We start from the raw sequence: 16,738 nt of genomic DNA, 5'->3' as shown, positions 1-16,738 counted from the left end.
TTGCCCGTGGCCCGTGGCTCGTGATCTCGTGAGAGCTTATTTAAAACAGCTTTATGGTAGTTTTCCCTCCTTAGCAAACACATGTCTTTCCCATGTCTGCAAATTAAAATGTCCTTTGCCAACGAACGCCCAGGAGATAATCAGCTCTCCCTATCGCGAGTGGTTTTTATTCTTGGGTGGGATCTATTTCTGAAGACATCATGGCAGCAGAGCGTGGGTCTCCTCAGGTGTAGCCAGGAGCTGCCCTACCTCGAGAAAGGAGGCGCGAAGATGCCTGAGCCCGCCCTACTTACGCTTGGAGCCCCGCTGCCTCTTCGCCCTTGGGGCTGCGCGAGCTTCAGACTCTACAACGCTCGCCGCGCACGCGCGCTCCGCGCCCCCGCCCTCACCGCACCTGCCAGGTCACAATCCCCTTCCCACCCTCTCGCACTCCCTCCCGGAGGCTGTCTTGTCTCACACTGATTGGTCAAAGCCAAGAGGGTGCGTCCAATCAGCAATCCCTCCTGCGCAACCTATCCCCGCTCTTCCCGCCCCCTCCCGCCCCGCACGCCCCTCTCGGGCACCTACTTTCTTTGTGACTGGTGCGCGCTCTGGTCACTCAGTGCGGCGGGGAGAGGTGTGCGGGAGTGGGCGGGAAGTGGGGGGAGGAGAGGGAGGGGAGGGAGGAGAGGGGAGGGAGTGGAGGGAGTGGAGGGGCGGAAGGGGGCGGGGCTCAGGTGCAGAGCGGAGCAGTCTGCCCAGACCGGGGAGGGGGCGAGCCGCGGAGCGGGGCGGAGCGGGGACGGGGGCGGTGGCGGTGGTGAGGAGGGGGTTACGCCGGCGACGTCGGCAGCGCGAGGCTCCGCGCGTGAGCCGCGCGGGCGCTGGGCCTGGCTATCGAGCTCTCCCGGCCGGCGCGCAGGTCGTCGACGCCGGCTCCTGGCGGAGCGCGGGGAGGAGGGAGGTGTCGGTGTCAGCGGCGTCGCAGACGGCGGCCCCGACCATGGAAGAGACGCAGCCGCTTTCGCAGTCCGAGCTGCCGCTGTGCGACAGCCTTATCATCTGGGTGAGTAGGAGAGGTCGAGGGGGCCGAGGGGCCCAGGCGAGTTCTCCGCAGGTGAGCCTGGGGAGTGAATCGCACCACCTGCGCCGCAGACTCGGCTCATTGCCCTCCGCGCCTCCCGTCGCCCTTGACCGTGAGAGTGCCACCTGCGGGTCTCGAGGCAGGTGTGCGTGTATGTTCGAGTGTGTGTATGTTTGTGGGAGACGAGGGAGGGGTAAAGGGAGCTCTGGAGGTAGGGACGCAGAACGCTCCTCTTACTCCCCTGATCGTGCTTCTGACAGCTGTGGCTGGAGCCTAGTGTCCATCCCCTTTACTCCTTGCCGCCCTGTTTTCTCCCTCTGGGCCACCGACTCTCTTGCCTTCTGTCTGCTGAAGAGCCTTCCTATACGGATCTTTGTGCCACTCGGGAGCGAAGGCCCCCTCCGAAACTTCCCTCCCACCGGAACCACTTTGCTCTGCTTGGACGCAGGTGGCCAAGAGGTGGTTTTGGTTCCTGAATCATGAGAGCTCCTCCAGGATCCCAGGACATCTGATTTTGTAGAAGGCATTTAGAAGGGATATTTGCACATATTTCCTGTGTGCAGAAAAAGATATGTTGGGGTGGGGGGCTTATATTTCCCTTTTCTTGCTGCCTCCCCCCTTGAGTGGACAGCATTTTCTTTAAAGAAAGAGACTTGGCATTTTCGTTTGCACTTTGTGCGTGTTTGGGGTTGGGGTGTGTGTGTGTGTGCGTGTTTTAAGTAGACTCTGCGCCCAGGAAGGCTTGAACTTACAAACCTGAGATGAAGTCCTTGACACTTAACCCACTGAGCCACCCAGGCGCCTCTGTGCATGTTTAGTATTTCTAATTAATTTGTTTTCGGTTTGGACAGGCAGACTCTGTCTCCAGTGTTCCCCTCAGTAAAATGATGTCTCACCTTTTGGAGGTGCTCAGCCAGTAGTTTATTTATAAACCTTATCGGGCAGGGTTGATACTTAATGGTGTGTCCACAAGGTGCTTTTGATGGTGCCCATCCCCAAACTTGTTGTTTACTTGTGTACACAATGGGATGTATACAGACTGGATCAGGAGGTAGTAATTTGTTGATGAGATTCCCTAGCAATCTCCTAATTTGAGTAATTCACAAGAAGAGAGAAATCAGAGAAGATTTCTGGCCCTGTATGAAGTCTACTGGAAATAAGCGTAATTTAAAACAGTATAGAGGTAAATAGCTTTTGTTATAAGTGGAATACAAGTATATAGAGTTTCTGGGTTAAAAGCAGTTAGCTAACTGTTCATCTGTACTTTCATTTAAAATAAGTATTGGGATTTAGATGCTGTATTTTAAAACTGTCATGAAATGAGGTAACATTGCTTTTAATGAGGTGTTTTTGGCTAATTAAAGGGTGTATCCTAATCTGTTACTTTATTGCTTCAAACATCTGAGTTAAATAGTAAATTTAGTCTTTATGATGTCATTGACTTATATGAGGTGGTGGAGAAGTATAGGATTTTCTTGAATTGTATTGCAGTATTTTAAAATGTTATGTGACTGTTTCTATTCTTTGAACTAATATTTACTGAGTTCCTACTTTGGTCAGGGCACTAAGGAAGACAGATACTGAGAATAATCAAAGAAATTTCTATTTTTTTGCTGGAGTGGTAGAGCTGTGTACTTTTACAATGAGAGGCAGTATTCCTTCAAAACTACAAAACTGGTATAGATGACAGAGTGTAACAGGTTATTTGCTTCTCTAGTTCTCAGGCTGCTGAAACACTGCAGAGAAGGTGGAATTATTGTGCAGCATTGTTGCCTTTACGAATACTGTTATAGTGAAGTCTTCCTGTTGGCATAACCATGCCCAGCCATATAAAGACTAAGAACAACCACACGGCTCCCCCTGCTTCTCTTTGCAAACTTTCGTCAGTACCCTGTTTGAGCCCCCAACTTTTCTCCTCTCAGGAAAATGACCTCCTCCTTATCTTTGGCTCTTGCTCTAGATCCTGTCCCTTATACCTGTTCTAAAATGTTGCTTTATCATTTATTCTCTTTCTGTATTTACAGTTTCTTCCTCTCCTTTGGTTCCTTCCTCTCTACATGTAAGCTTACTCAAATCTTCCTTACCTTAAAGAGAAAGAACAAAGAGCCGTCACTTCCTTTTAAAACCACACTGTATTTCTCCTTTCCTGTGCAGTCAAATTATTTGAGTTTTTAATACTCATCCTTTATACTTCTTGAACTGTTATTCACTCCTCAACCCACTGCACTTGAGTTCCTTTTTTCTAAGGCCTTCACCTGCTGGATTTGACAAACTATGATATATTATCCTTATCTTAGTTGATGCTTCCATTGTGAAATGATATTCTGCCTTAGTTTCTTCTGTCTGCTGGCTTCTCTTTACCTGTCCAGATGATTCCCAGTGAACTTTGGTATCTTATTTTGTCTTTGCCAGTCATTGCATTGTTGATGTCACTTCACTTCCCCAAGTTTTCCAAACTTTCCTGATGCCACACTCGCCATGCCTACTATGCTGCACTTTCTATTTCTTGAGGAAGTTAAGCAGTTTTTAATACATCAGGTCTTTCTTAACTTTTCTTTCCTCTGCCTAGAATATTCTCTTTCTAGTTCTTCTAGTGGCTGACTTCTTTTCATCATTTGGTTCTTGGATCTGTTGTCATCTTTCCTAATCAGTTAACAGTGATTGACCTGCCTCCCCCCCCCCGCCCCCACTCCTATCCCTTTGTAACCTGTTACCCACTTTCTTTGTGTCTATAATACTTAACAGTTTCTGAAGTCCTCCTATTTGCTCCTTGGGGTCAGAGCCCTTGTATGACTGGTTTTCTGCTCTGTCCCCACGAACGAGAACTGGCTGGAATCTCCAATACAACATTGAATCAAAGTGGTGATAGTCAATATCCTGGTCTTGGTCCTGACCTCAGAGACTAGTATTTCACCATTAAGTAGGTTCTCGTCGATACCTGAGGTGAACTTCTAACTGTATTATAGAGGATTGATGGATTTCAGCAGTAGAAATTTCAGTAGAAATCAGGGGAAATGAATTTCTAAACATAGGGAAGAACCCCTGGCAGTAATGTAAATGGTCTCCTTTGGCAGTAGATCAAAAGAGTTAGTGGAAGACACACATCTTGTCATGATACCTCTCATCTCTTAATGTGTTCCCTACCATACTGAGTGATGTTACATGTTGAGGGGAACTAGTAGGAGATAAAAGATTAAAAAGTTATGATGGGGCTAAATCATGGAGATGAGAAGATAGTTGGTAGTGGACTGTGTTCTTTCAGCACCAGACGGTGTTCTGGGACAGAACAATCAACATTAACAATTTGAGAACTCATAAAGAAAAGCTGGTTAGGAAAGAGGTGCCTCTTTTGGCAATTAAGTTATATTTCATAATTTGGAACTCATCTTAAAATAATTTTCTTAAAAATGTTATACTGCTACTTAGCAAAAAACTTAGGGCTGAAGGATAAATTTGGGCACCGTTTACAAGGTAGAGGGAGTATATGAGAGTTTTAAGTATTTATATGAAGAAAAATTTAATTCTGCCTCTCAGCTCGGTGACTTTTGGAAATTTAAAATTTTTGGACTTTGATTTCACCAATAAAATTAGAGTTGAACCGTATTTGTTTTAATGGTTTTCTCAGTTCTTGTTTTCTTTGACTTTGACAGGCAGGTGAAGGAAAAACTCGTGCCAAATATATGCCCAGATTAACAAAAAATATTGAAGGCTGAATCATTTTTATGAAAACCATGAAACTCAAAACAGTAATCTTTTTTCTTAAATGAGCATGTAGAGGAAGAGAATATGAGAATAGAGCTTACCCAAAGTTCAGTTTTCATTGGCTGTCAGTTGTGAAAATCCCCCCTTTCCCCTTGATCTTGGTGACATTTACATTGAAGCAATTCAGGGACAACATTTCCACAGTTCTGATTATTTGCTTTATTTATAGATAAAGAAGAAACTAGGATGGTTATTTGCCAGAACACTGTGGTTACTGAGGAAGCTCTGTCTGTCCCTTTTGGGCCACTCACTAAAAAGACTTTGGCTTCTTCACTTCTACAAAGAATATTGTGAAAGGAGATGTTTTTCCTTTGCCCTCTGTTTTGGCCTCCTTACCCATACCAAACTTTTTAATTTATTCACTCTTCTTAGTTATAAAGCCTTTATATTTGGCCAAATAATTCATAATCTATGTTATCTAGTTTACTTTGCAACTAGTTAAAGAACTTTCAAGAGACACTTTGATTTCTGTGTTTGTAGGAAGGAAAAATTAATCTTAATTGGCATGGTGGGCGATAAGACAACTACTTAGTATATGTACATTTTTACATATTTCTTTACTACTTAATATTCTTTGCTTCTAAAATCATCCTTTTTAGATAACTTATATGCATTTTGTAAAAAGTCCGTGAAGGAAACGGTCAGTTGGAAGGGTTGAAAAGTAGGAGCCACAGTTTACCTGAAAATATGTGATTGTCTTCTTTTTAAAGATCCCCTGGGGTTTTTCTTCCCTGTACATCCATTTCATTACAAAATCCTGGTTATTTTATATTTTAAATTCCATCAATTCATTCTGTCCTTTTAGTTAGCATTACCTTAATTATCTCTTAAGCCGTCCATTTTATCAACAAAACCATTGCAGGAATCTTCTATCAGACTCAGGTGTAAAATTACTCCCTTCCTTTCTCTGTGTCACTATTGCTGCTATTCAAAATATGCTAAAGGTGTCACTTTCTTCCTTACTACTCTTCAGTGATTCATCATCACCCAGAGTGACGGTTCTAAAAACCGGTGTGCACAAGAATCACTTAGGGATTTTCTGACTTAATATGTCTAGGGATTCTCATACGTATTGTTCTTCAACTCCAAACTTTGAGAAACCCTGAATCATAGTTAATTGCTAACAGCTGTTGAGCTTGCACTGTGTGCCAGGTGCTGATCTAAGTTTGCTTTGTTTGCTAACTCGTTTAATTCTCACCACCATCTTTTGAGGTAGAAACTATTCTCTTTCCTATTATAAGGATGATACCATCAAGGGTAAGTCCAGGTTTGTCATAGCCCTCCAGAGTCCTGACCCATATCTGTTTTCTTACCCCTCCTTGGTTGTCACCCCTTCTCTTTCCTCTTTGCACTGGAAATCCAGTAATACCAAACTGTATGTTGCCTAAAAATACCATTTCTTTTCATGTATTTGCACTCTTACAATGTTTCTATTTCCTGAAGCTTCCTTGTCTTGGCCCTTTCTTTACTCAAGACCTTCTGTTCAGGCATCATCCCTAAGAAGTCTTTCCTAAATACAGCCCTAATTAAATTAGTTAACCCCCATCTATTTCAGAACAATTTGTGCATACTGTGTCATGAGACTGGGAATGGCGTTTTCTAATTTATGTCTTTTTCTCCTCTCAACTCCTGACTGAAACTGCTTGAGGGTAGAAAACTGGTGATTTTCCTTTGTAACCCCATCATATATTACAGTGCCCACGAGAGTAGGAGCTCAGTAAACTATCTTTGTGTGTATACTTTGAAAGTGACTGTGTCTAGATTTGTCTGTGTCATCCTTTCATGTTGTATTGGCATAATGGAGATAAATTTATAGAATCTCAAACAATCACTAAATGTGAATCATGGGGAGAGAATTGTATCAGATTAAGACAGTTAAGTGGTGAACTAAAGAACAATGATTGAATAGTAAAGGAGATGAATATGTGTAGGAAAAGAGAGTCATAACGTATTTAATTTAAGATCATAATGGGTTCAGGTGAGATTTCTAGGAAGTATATGAACCATTGTAGCTCTGTTGTAATTTGCTTTTCAGAAATTCTTCTGTCTTGTATTTGCTTATTAGAAAAATTCTTCTGTCTTGTATTTGCTTATTGCTTTCTCTCTCTCTCACTCTCTAAAGATTTATTTATTTGAGAGGGGAAAGGCAGAAGGAGAGGGAGAGAGAGCCATAAGCAGATACTGCACTGAGTGTGGAGCCTGATACAGGGCTTGATCTCACAACCCAGACAGAGATCACGACCTGAGCCAAAACCAAGAGTCACACACCTAACCGACTGTGCCACGTAGGCACCCCCACTTCTCTTTTTAGCATGAACATGAATGTTTAACATAGAGATTTGAAAAGAGTAGTATCTAAAACCGAAGTGGATAGAAACAACTTGATGTGATGGGTGGGCTCTGGACCGTTCATGCATTGAGACTAATTGTTGGATGGCAGGCTAAGGCCCTGCCTTATTTCAGAGCTTAGTGGTCAGTTACGTAGTTTTAGACTTGACATTTCTAGCCTTTGTTGTCCTACCACATGATGTGAGTGAAGTTTTAATTTGAAATAATAGGTTTTCCTAAAGCTCCTTTTGATGTTATTCTCCTAAAAATGAACACAGTGCTGTCTGTCTTAAGAGCATTACATGCAGCTTTCAGAAATTCTGGAATACTTCATACACTGCATCAATGAATTTAAATATTTTAGGTATGATTATTCATGATTTTATGAATTGTTAAGTGTTTATTTTTATAAAAATATTACATAGCCATAGAAACTTATTAATATAGTTTCATTTGTTAGGCACAATCAGAATTTAAACAAAACAGGACAATTTTTAACTCGGTCATGTTCATTTATGTATATATATGTTTGGGAGGGTTGGTAACACTACCCTGTAAGTATAAAGAGGCAGTGAAGTAATTTGCTCTATGTCATTTTAGCTGCAGACATTCAATACTGCTGCACCTTGTCAAGATGTCAAACAGCTGACTAATGGAGTTGCCATGGCACAAGTTCTTCATCAAATGTAAGTGGTGGTCTAGACTGATTCTGAAAGAATTGTAAACCCAATACCAAGGAAGAAAGCTTAGACTCACATTCTAAAAGTCACTGAAACTGTATCCTACAAAGTCCTGAGAGCCATATGGTACCAACGCACTATTGCATCTGGGGAACAAAAAAGTTTACAACCTGATTATTTCTTGCTTATTCACAGAGGTCCATCTTAACTAAATGAGCAAACAAGATTCTTATCTATTTAAGAGGTTTTAATTTTAAACTTGTTCTGTTCACAGACACGTTATAGTGTGTATATATATATAGAGTGTATGTAGTTTAAATGAATGGTATAATTGCTTTTAATTTTTTCCAGTTGTATTACTGTTATTGGAAGCTGTCAGTGTGTGAAGATTATTATTTTAGAGATAACTGAAATATAAATACTGGATTTGGAAAATATTAAATTTTAAAATCTATACTTGAATTAAAAGTAGAACTTCTATAACTCTACTAATAATAAAATGAGGTATAAAAGAAATTTGAAGTCACAAATATTGAGGAATCTTAACTAATAATTCTGTTTATGTTAGACCCATTAGGTTTAATTAATAGTATCAAAAGCTCTTAAGTCCATTATTTCCCAGTTTTTGCCAAACGTTGTGCAAGGATTACGATTATAACATCTGCAATATGAGCTCTACACCTTGTAGGAACAAATGGAGCCAATTTATTAATTGATAGCCATATTGATTTTGTACTTGCTTATTCTTATAATAATCCTTCAATGAGACAAGAATCGTACCTCTGTCACTTGTTTCATAGCCAGAGATTGTTTATTTAATTGTTGCCATCATTTTGTCAAGGTTTGTTGTGATTGACGTTGAAAACCCTGTAGGTGGATTTGCCAAAATTCCTTCTCACCCTCAGAAAAACAACTTAAAATGTCAAAATTCTAGTTACTTGGCATCTTCAACATGATGTAATTTAAATAGATTTTTTTGGTTAACTCAAGATTAACACTTTAAGAGACAAACTTAACATGTTAACATTTTTTTGGTAGTCATTCTAAAATATGCCTTCTTCCTCTGTTTTCTTAAAAATGGTTCTTAAACATTTTTTAATTTATACCCTGATTAGTTTCAAAGTGATTTCATTGGTCAGAAGGAAGCCTTCTGGATATTGACTTGGGAAAAGTCCTCATTGTTTTTTGTCGTTAGAATGTACACCTTGCCTTTTCTCATTGCCATAAGTTGTGGGTTTTGGTGTAGATGCAGCTACATTGTGGTTGGTATAGACTGTAAGGCTGGTATGCATTCTTTGATTCAACAGTGTCATCCAAAGCTCTTATTTATATGTGTTGTGGTGGCTCTGATAGCTTTTCTACTGTAACATAATGGAAGAGACCTGTTTTTGCCAAGATGTGATACAGTGGCTCTTTGACTCCCTATACTGTACCTGATGAGTAGGGCCAATTCAAATTTAAAGTCTACCCTTTATCACCAACTCATTTTCCATAATCTGGTGGATTCTACAGTCACTGCTGATCCTCTGTCTCTCGGATTTTCCTCTTATTTGTTTTCTTTTTTGTCTCTTACTGTCTACTAATACTTCTCTCCAAAAATAATATAATAGTCAACCCATTATAAAGCTCTCTTTTTTCATAAAACAGAAGACTGGCCTAAAATTGATCGAAACCTCTTTTTTTGCTTTGTTTGGCTGTTTTTGCATGTACTTAGCTGTCTAAGCTTCCTTGTCATTTAAGGAATATTTAAAATTTATTTTTCTTTTTCAGTTCCTTTCTTGTTTTGTTCCTTTCCAGAAGTCTGGATTTGGATAGTGAAACTTGGAAGCATACATTTTTTCCTAGTTGGATCAGTCTCTCATATTCCTGCTAAAAGGGCACATTTTACCATATTTCTTTGAACACTTCAAGCACTTTGTATATGTTACAGTTTATTTACTGCATTGATTGCTACTGTGACTCGTATCAAATCACATCAAAGTTGTTACTGAAGATGAGAAGGGAAATTTTGCTTTCTAAGGAAGTAGCAGGATTAAATGAATAATTCTTTTATTATTCACCTGAGGCAGGTATGCTAAAGAATAAGGTCATAAAATCAATGCCCGGGACGCCCAGGTGGCACATTTGGTTACATGTCTGACTCTTGATTTCGGCTCAGGTCCTGATCTCAGGGCCATGAGATCCAGCACCACATTAGCGTCCGCACTCAGCATGGAGTCTGTTTAAGATTCTCTCTCCCTCTCCTTCTGACCCCCTCCCCCCTTGCTGGCTCACTCCCCCACAAAAAGAAATCTTTAAAAAAAGAAATTCAGTGCCCAAACTGTGTAACTTAGACATGGGAACCATGGGCTTATCGTTAGGGTTCTACAAGTCCCTAATTATTATCTCTGGTCTGAATACATAATCTGTGTATATTTCTTTTTAAAATATATGTAGATCTTTAAAAAGCACATGAGGAAAAACTGTAACTACAACTGCATTCATTTCCTAGGGTTTGCATTAACAAAGTGCCACAGAGTAGGTGGCTTAAAACAACAAAAATTTCTTCTCTCATAATTCTGGAGGCTAGAAGTCCTAAATCAAGATATTGGCTGGGCCATCTTCTCTCCAAAGCCTGTAGGGGAGGATCATTCCTTCTTCCAGCTTCTGGGTGCCCCCACCCGAGCAAAGCTGTAATCTCTGTCTCTTCTCCATGTGTCTGTCTTCCCTCTCTGTCTGTATGTCCTCTCCTCTTCTTAGAAGGACACCAGTCATATTGGATTAGGGCCTACCCCTAATTTAGTTTGACCTCATCTTAATTTGATTATGTCTGCAGTGACCCTATTTCCAAATAAGGTCACATTCACAGGTGTCAGGGGTTAGGAGATGAGCATATCTTTTTGGAGACACAATTCAACCCACTAGAACTATAAATATTATAGCATGTGACTTCCCCTAAAAGGCTTACTTTGGCCACTTTAAACTATAGATAGCTTCTCTGCTTGTTTCTTTTGCCTTTGACTAGACATTTTTGCTAGAGGAAAAAGAGTGAGACAAGAATATAGAAACCCAGAGCCCTCAAGTACCATGTACTTGTTTGTTCATTCATTTATTCAGCACATATTTGAGCATTTGAAATGATAAATCCTGATAGCCAACATCTGAGTATTTATTAAACTATAAAACATTGTTATATACCCTATACATATGTTATTTCATTTAGTTCTTACTGTTCTGTGAGGTACTCAGATATTCTTCAGTCTATACATGAAGTGGAGGTTAAAGTCAAAGAATAAGGTAATTATCTGAAACCCTGGATTTGCATAGCTTTGGCCTGACTTTAACACCAGTGCTTGGATTCAGCTGTAATCATTGAAATCTGGTATCTTGAACCTCTCCTGATAGATTTTTACTTTGAGGTCTTAATACATAAAAGGCCAGTTGCACATGCATCTGTACAAATCACAGTCTGATGTGTTAACAAGTAAACCTTTTGATTATTCAAGAAGGAAAGTGTCAGGGTGTCTGTTGAAGCAAAACAACTATGTTATGTATAGTAACCCACAGGTGTTAATTATTGTCTGTATTTAGTTGGTTAAACTGTTGAGGACAAATACCATCATGGAGTTAAAAAATAATTTTTATATTGATTCTTAGTTTTTTTTATAAAACAGTTTATCCATATTTTGCTTTCTCAGTCTTATGTCCCCTTATTGGGTGTCCCTTGAGTTTCACTGAAGTTCTGGGAAATATGAGAAAAGGAGCTAAATGTTAGGGCCAAGAGTCTAGTTAAGATATGTAGATGTGTCAGTACAAAAAAGCAAAAGAAGGGTATGTCCAGAGAGTTATGAGGTTGCATATGAAGTTTAATCTTGCTCACTTGCTTACTCAGATCACACATCCAAATATTTGTTTAGAGTATGTATGATCTATTAGCACAGTTCACTCTAGCCAAATGTTATTCTTTAAAACCTAAGCAATCAGTATAGCAATTCTTTGTCTTGCCATTCCATATTAATATGACTTAACTTTACAAGTTTAAAACCAAATTTGTCCTTGTAGATTTCTCATTACACTTATTCTACTCAATTACAATCAAATAGATTTATTTTGGACTTTGCCATGTACTAGTATCACTTTAGGAAAATCACTTATCTTTTCTCATCTTGTTCCCTGAAGAGTAAGTTTGAGGATAATCATAATCAATCCTTTGCCACTTACTATGACATTGAAATGTTGCACTATGGAAAAGCAGCAAGCACAGTGCTTGATACAGAGTAGGCACATTAAAAATGTTAGTTTTCTTCTTTTTTTCCCCTTTTAGGATTGGGACTTTTACATCTGCCTGCCATCAGAGTATCTAATATGACATACTTAGTAAATGTTTATTAAATTGAAAATGTTAATGAATTAAGTAATTTATTATGAGAAATCACAAAAGAAATCCTTAGGAATCACTAAAAATTCAGTGGATTCATTTAAATAATATTTACTATTCTTATTAAGGGGAGGCTTTAGGATATAAAATATTGTTATAACATAATATTTATTTAATTTAGTAGTTTCTATGTAACAAAAACATTTTAATGTTTTCCTTTTGTATTTTTGTTTCAGTGATGTAGCTTGGTTCAATGAATCTTGGTTAAGCCGAATTAAAGAGGATATTGGTGACAACTGGAGAATAAAGGTATGCAGAATAAGTAGTAGAAGCATTTAATCCAAACAGTGATTTTAAAATTAACACTAAGATCAATTAAATCTTTTTTAATAAATTAACCTAAGGGTGCATTTTATTGTGTACAGTTTGAGTTTGACACATGTATATTCCTATGTAACTAGCATTGTAATTAGATGTGGAACATTTCCATTAACCCAAAACATGCACTTATATGCATCTTCCCAGTTAATCCCCACTCCTCGCTTGGCCCATGAATCTGCTTTCTGTCACTGTAGATTTCTAGAGTTCCATATAAATGGAATCAGATGGTATATATTCTTACTATTCTTTGTGTCTGGCATTTTTCAGTCACTGATGTTTTTGAGACTCATCCATGTTGCCTGTGTTAGGAATTCTTTCCTTTTTCTTTTTTCCCCTGAGTAGTGTTTCAATACATCGATACACCACAGTCACCTACCCATTCACCTACTGATGGATCTTGGAATCGTTTCTGTGATAGTTGTTCTTAACTATTTTGATAATAATATGTTAATGACTCTGATCTTTAGTGATGTATCCTCTTTCTCTACTGATGTTGGCTATTTATGTCTTGCCTTTTTTTTTTCTTGATAAGTTTGACTTGACATTTTTCAAATTTGTTTGGTTTCTTCTTAAGAACTAGCTTTTGTTTTCTATTCCATAGATTTCCTCTCTGTATTATTTCCTTTCCTCTACTTACATATTCTCTTTCTTTTTCTTGTGTCTTAAAGTGGGAAATGAAATCCCAAGTTTTAGTCTTTTATTTTCCTAATATTAAACATTGCCTTACACATCCCACACATTTTGACATACTGTGTTTCTGTTTTCCTTAAGTTCAAAATTATTCATTTCCCATGGGGTTTCTTTCAACCCACAGGTAGATTAGAAGTAGGTATTTCAAATTATAAATATTTGAGGATTTTTAAGGTACTTTTCTTATATTTATTTATTTCTAATTTAGTTCAGTTTTTGTTTGATAACATAACTCTATATTGAGAAATTCTTTTACATTTATTGAGACTTATTTTATACCTAACATATGGTCTGTCTGGGTACTGTTTTTTGTGTACCTGAAAACATGTATTCTGCAGATGGATTATGTTAAATGTATTGATAGTACTATTGCCTCTTTTATATCTTTATTGATTTTTCTGGCTGATTATTCTATCAGTTATGGAAGAGGAGTCCTTAAATTTCTAACAATGATTATGGATTTGTTGATTTCTCCTTTCAGTTCTGCTAACTTTTAAATCATATAATTCAAATCTCTGTTCTTAAGTTTATATACATTAATTTTTGAATGTCTTCTTGATGAATGAATCTGTCATTATGAATGGCCTTTTTTTAATCTCTGGCCATCTTTGTTCTGAAGTCTTAATTTGTCATATATTAAATTAATAATTAAAATTAAATTTTATTATTTTTTGCTTTAGTGTATCTTTTTTTTAATTCTTTTAATCTGTCTTTATATTAGGTCTTTTGTGTAGATGCCTAACAGTTGAGTCTTCCTTTGTTTATCTAGAGACCATCTCTATTTTTTTCTTTAAGAAAAAAAGAGAATCTTCCATTTCTCTTCTTATATTCCCGTTTTCATTTAAATCCATGAACATTTTGAAGCTAGCAGTTTTAACATTATTGTCTTCTTATTCTTTCATTTCTCATTACTTGGCACATTTCTATTGACTGAGTTTTCTCCTTATGATCCACATTTTCCTGTTTCTTCACATGTGTAGTAGTTTTTATTGGGTGCTAGACAGTATGAATTTCATTGTTGAGCACTGAATTTTGTGTTTTCCTTAAAGAATGTTGGACTTTGTTCTTGCAGGCAGTTAAGATAGTTGGTGAATTGGTTTGATCCTTCCAAAGCTTTGAAGGTTAGGAGACAGATCTAGATTTATTTTTCCTCTAGGGCTAGATTAGACCAATTAACAAGGTGTGACCTTTCTGGGTCTTTAGTGAGTGCTTGTCGATGCAGATAGTCTCTTCATTCTGACTGGTGGGAATTTCAATGTTTTGTGGCCCTGTGTAATCTCTGGGAATTGTTTCACTTAAATTTCCTTGAATTGTTTTTTCTTGGGAGTTATTCTTGACTGGTAAAAAAAAAAATGAAAAAAAAGTGAAATTATTTTTGTTTAATCTCAGTGAGTTTCACCCATGCACATGTGAATTGGTATTCAGCTGAAAGTGACAAACCACTGTGCAGATTTCTGAAGCATTTTCTCTCCATAGTGCTTACCTCTTTATTTGTCTGCCCCGCAAATTCTAACTCTCTTGGCCTTCCTGAACTTCTGATGTCTATCTCCTCAACTCAGTGAAAACATCAGGCTTTGTTTAGTTTCTACCAGTTTATTTCATGGAATGAAAATTGCCTCCTGAGAGAAATCTTGGGCTAGAGTTGGGCTTATCTTTTTTGTTTTTCTTCTCTCAGAAATTAGAGTTCCACACTGTCTAGTGGATAAAGCTTAGAAGACATTATTCCTTGCATTTTGTCCTGTTATCTGTTGTTTGTGTCAAGAAAATAAGTAGAAACCCTGTTACTCACTTGTGACTTGGAGATGGACATGCTCATAGCTAATAAAGTTGGTACTCCACTGCACCTCACTTTAAGTAGAACTACTCTGGTTAACCTGCAGAAGCATGAAGACACTTTTAATCAAACTTTGATCAAAGATTTCATGTTTAAAAATATCATATGCTTGTATTTATAAAACTCTAATACATGTTTTTTTATTGTCATTTTTATGAGGCCAGAGTTTCTATATGTCTTTCACCTTGGCATAAATTTTCTTTCATTACTAATTTGAAATAATTTATTGAATTCTTACTCTTTTTTTCCCCACTAGGCTAGTAATTTAAAGAAGGTACTTCAAGGAATTATGAGTTATTACAGTGAGGTATGAAAAAATCTGACTTTGTTTAAATACAGAATTCTATATGATATTTATATCGACACCAGAAAAAATAACCTGGGTTTTTGTTTATAACATCTTACTAAAACGTAATTCATAATTAGAATATTGTTTTTTTGCTATTCTCAGAACACTCAAATTTTGTGAACATGAACAGGCTTAAACACAATTTATTGATTTGTAAAATAATGTTGCTTCTATATTAATACTTTTGACATTTGTTATTTTCTCCAAGAGAATTACCTTCATTTCTAAATGATTTGATTTTATGCAATGCTATAAAGTAGACTTTATAATTAAATTGAAGTTTTTCCTATGGAAAGTATTATTTTGACATTTCTTCTCAATGCAAACAGCAGCAAAAGTATACTGTGAAATTATGCTTCTGTACAAGTAAATTAGGAAAAAGGCAAAATGAAAGTTGTATTAGTGTCACTTCAGATAGTACTATTCAAGTAGGTTTTTTTTCTTATTCAGTATCATAACAAGTTCCCCAGTATGATTATTTGATATAAGAAAGCTTATTGCTTATGTTTGAAAACTTTTGGTTTGCTTTTGCCATCAAAAGACCTGGTTTCTATTTTTTAAAGTTGTCACATATTTATACTTGTAATTTTTTCCAGCAATTTTAAGACTTAAATTTTTCAACCTATTAATGCCTCAAACTCATTTTAGAGCTATTTTAATGCGAAGAAAACTTTTTAATGAGCTAAAAAAAAAAAAAAAGGAAAGATAAAGCTAGGAAAGATTAATCCAGTTAGATTTGCTGTTTTTGCTGTTCATTTGCAAGTGTGATGGTTTATATTGTGTTTTTCTATTAATCAGTCATGCACCAAAATATGCTTATCTTTCAGCTTAACATAAATCTGTTTATTTTTGGAAAGGCCTAAGTTTTGTCATAAAAGATCAGTCTAGGGCTTTCTTAATCCCTCTGATGGTGGGATCAAAGGATATTGGATGTAAAATCATTTTAGTTGCTGTTGGTTGGTTACTCAAAATTCTGGGATGCTGCTTGAGCTTTGCCAACTGGTTTTAGTCAATAATTATGGATTTATCAATTTGTTAATTTATCTGAGCCATTTCACAATCCTATTTTTAATTTGTTTTCCTTGTAATAGTTAAAGGTAATAAATTCTTTGTAATCTACAGAAATGAGTGATCTAATTTATTGTCTCAATACTGCAGTTTTTGGGGCAGCAGATTTCTGAAGAACTTATCCCTGATTTAAACCAAATAACTGAATGTTCGGATTCTGTGGAGCTTGGGAGATTGCTCCAGCTTATTTTAGGTTGTGCAGTCAATTGTGAAAAGAAGCAAGGTA

General features: G+C 37.5%; 1 protein-coding gene across 3 annotated transcripts in view; it reads left to right on the top strand.

The window, feature by feature from the left end:
• The first annotated feature begins 480 nt into the window (after positions 1-480).
• HOOK1 (hook microtubule tethering protein 1) overlaps positions 481-16,738 on the top strand; it is a 75,933-nt gene continuing 59,675 nt past the window's right edge. Inside the window, exons 1-6 of one of the 3 annotated variants that reach the window (XM_032301936.1) lie at positions 481-616; positions 902-1,045; positions 7,754-7,839; positions 12,427-12,499; positions 15,352-15,402; positions 16,603-16,735. In XM_032301936.1, coding sequence (XP_032157827.1) covers positions 983-1,045; positions 7,754-7,839; positions 12,427-12,499; positions 15,352-15,402; positions 16,603-16,735 — 406 coding nt within the window. In that variant the 5' untranslated portion in view covers positions 481-616; positions 902-982. Of the gene's footprint in view, positions 617-731; positions 1,046-7,753; positions 7,840-12,426; positions 12,500-15,351; positions 15,403-16,602; positions 16,736-16,738 lie in introns of those variants that run through there. The other 2 variants (XM_032301937.1, XM_032301935.1) reach the window with 2 other exon arrangements.

The sequence above is a fragment of the Mustela erminea genome, chromosome 10 (assembly GCF_009829155.1).
Source record: "Mustela erminea isolate mMusErm1 chromosome 10, mMusErm1.Pri, whole genome shotgun sequence".
NCBI lineage: Eukaryota > Metazoa > Chordata > Mammalia > Carnivora > Mustelidae > Mustela > Mustela erminea.
The sequence above is the reverse complement of the archived record's forward strand: the minus strand, read 5'-3'. Positions and strand labels throughout refer to the sequence as shown.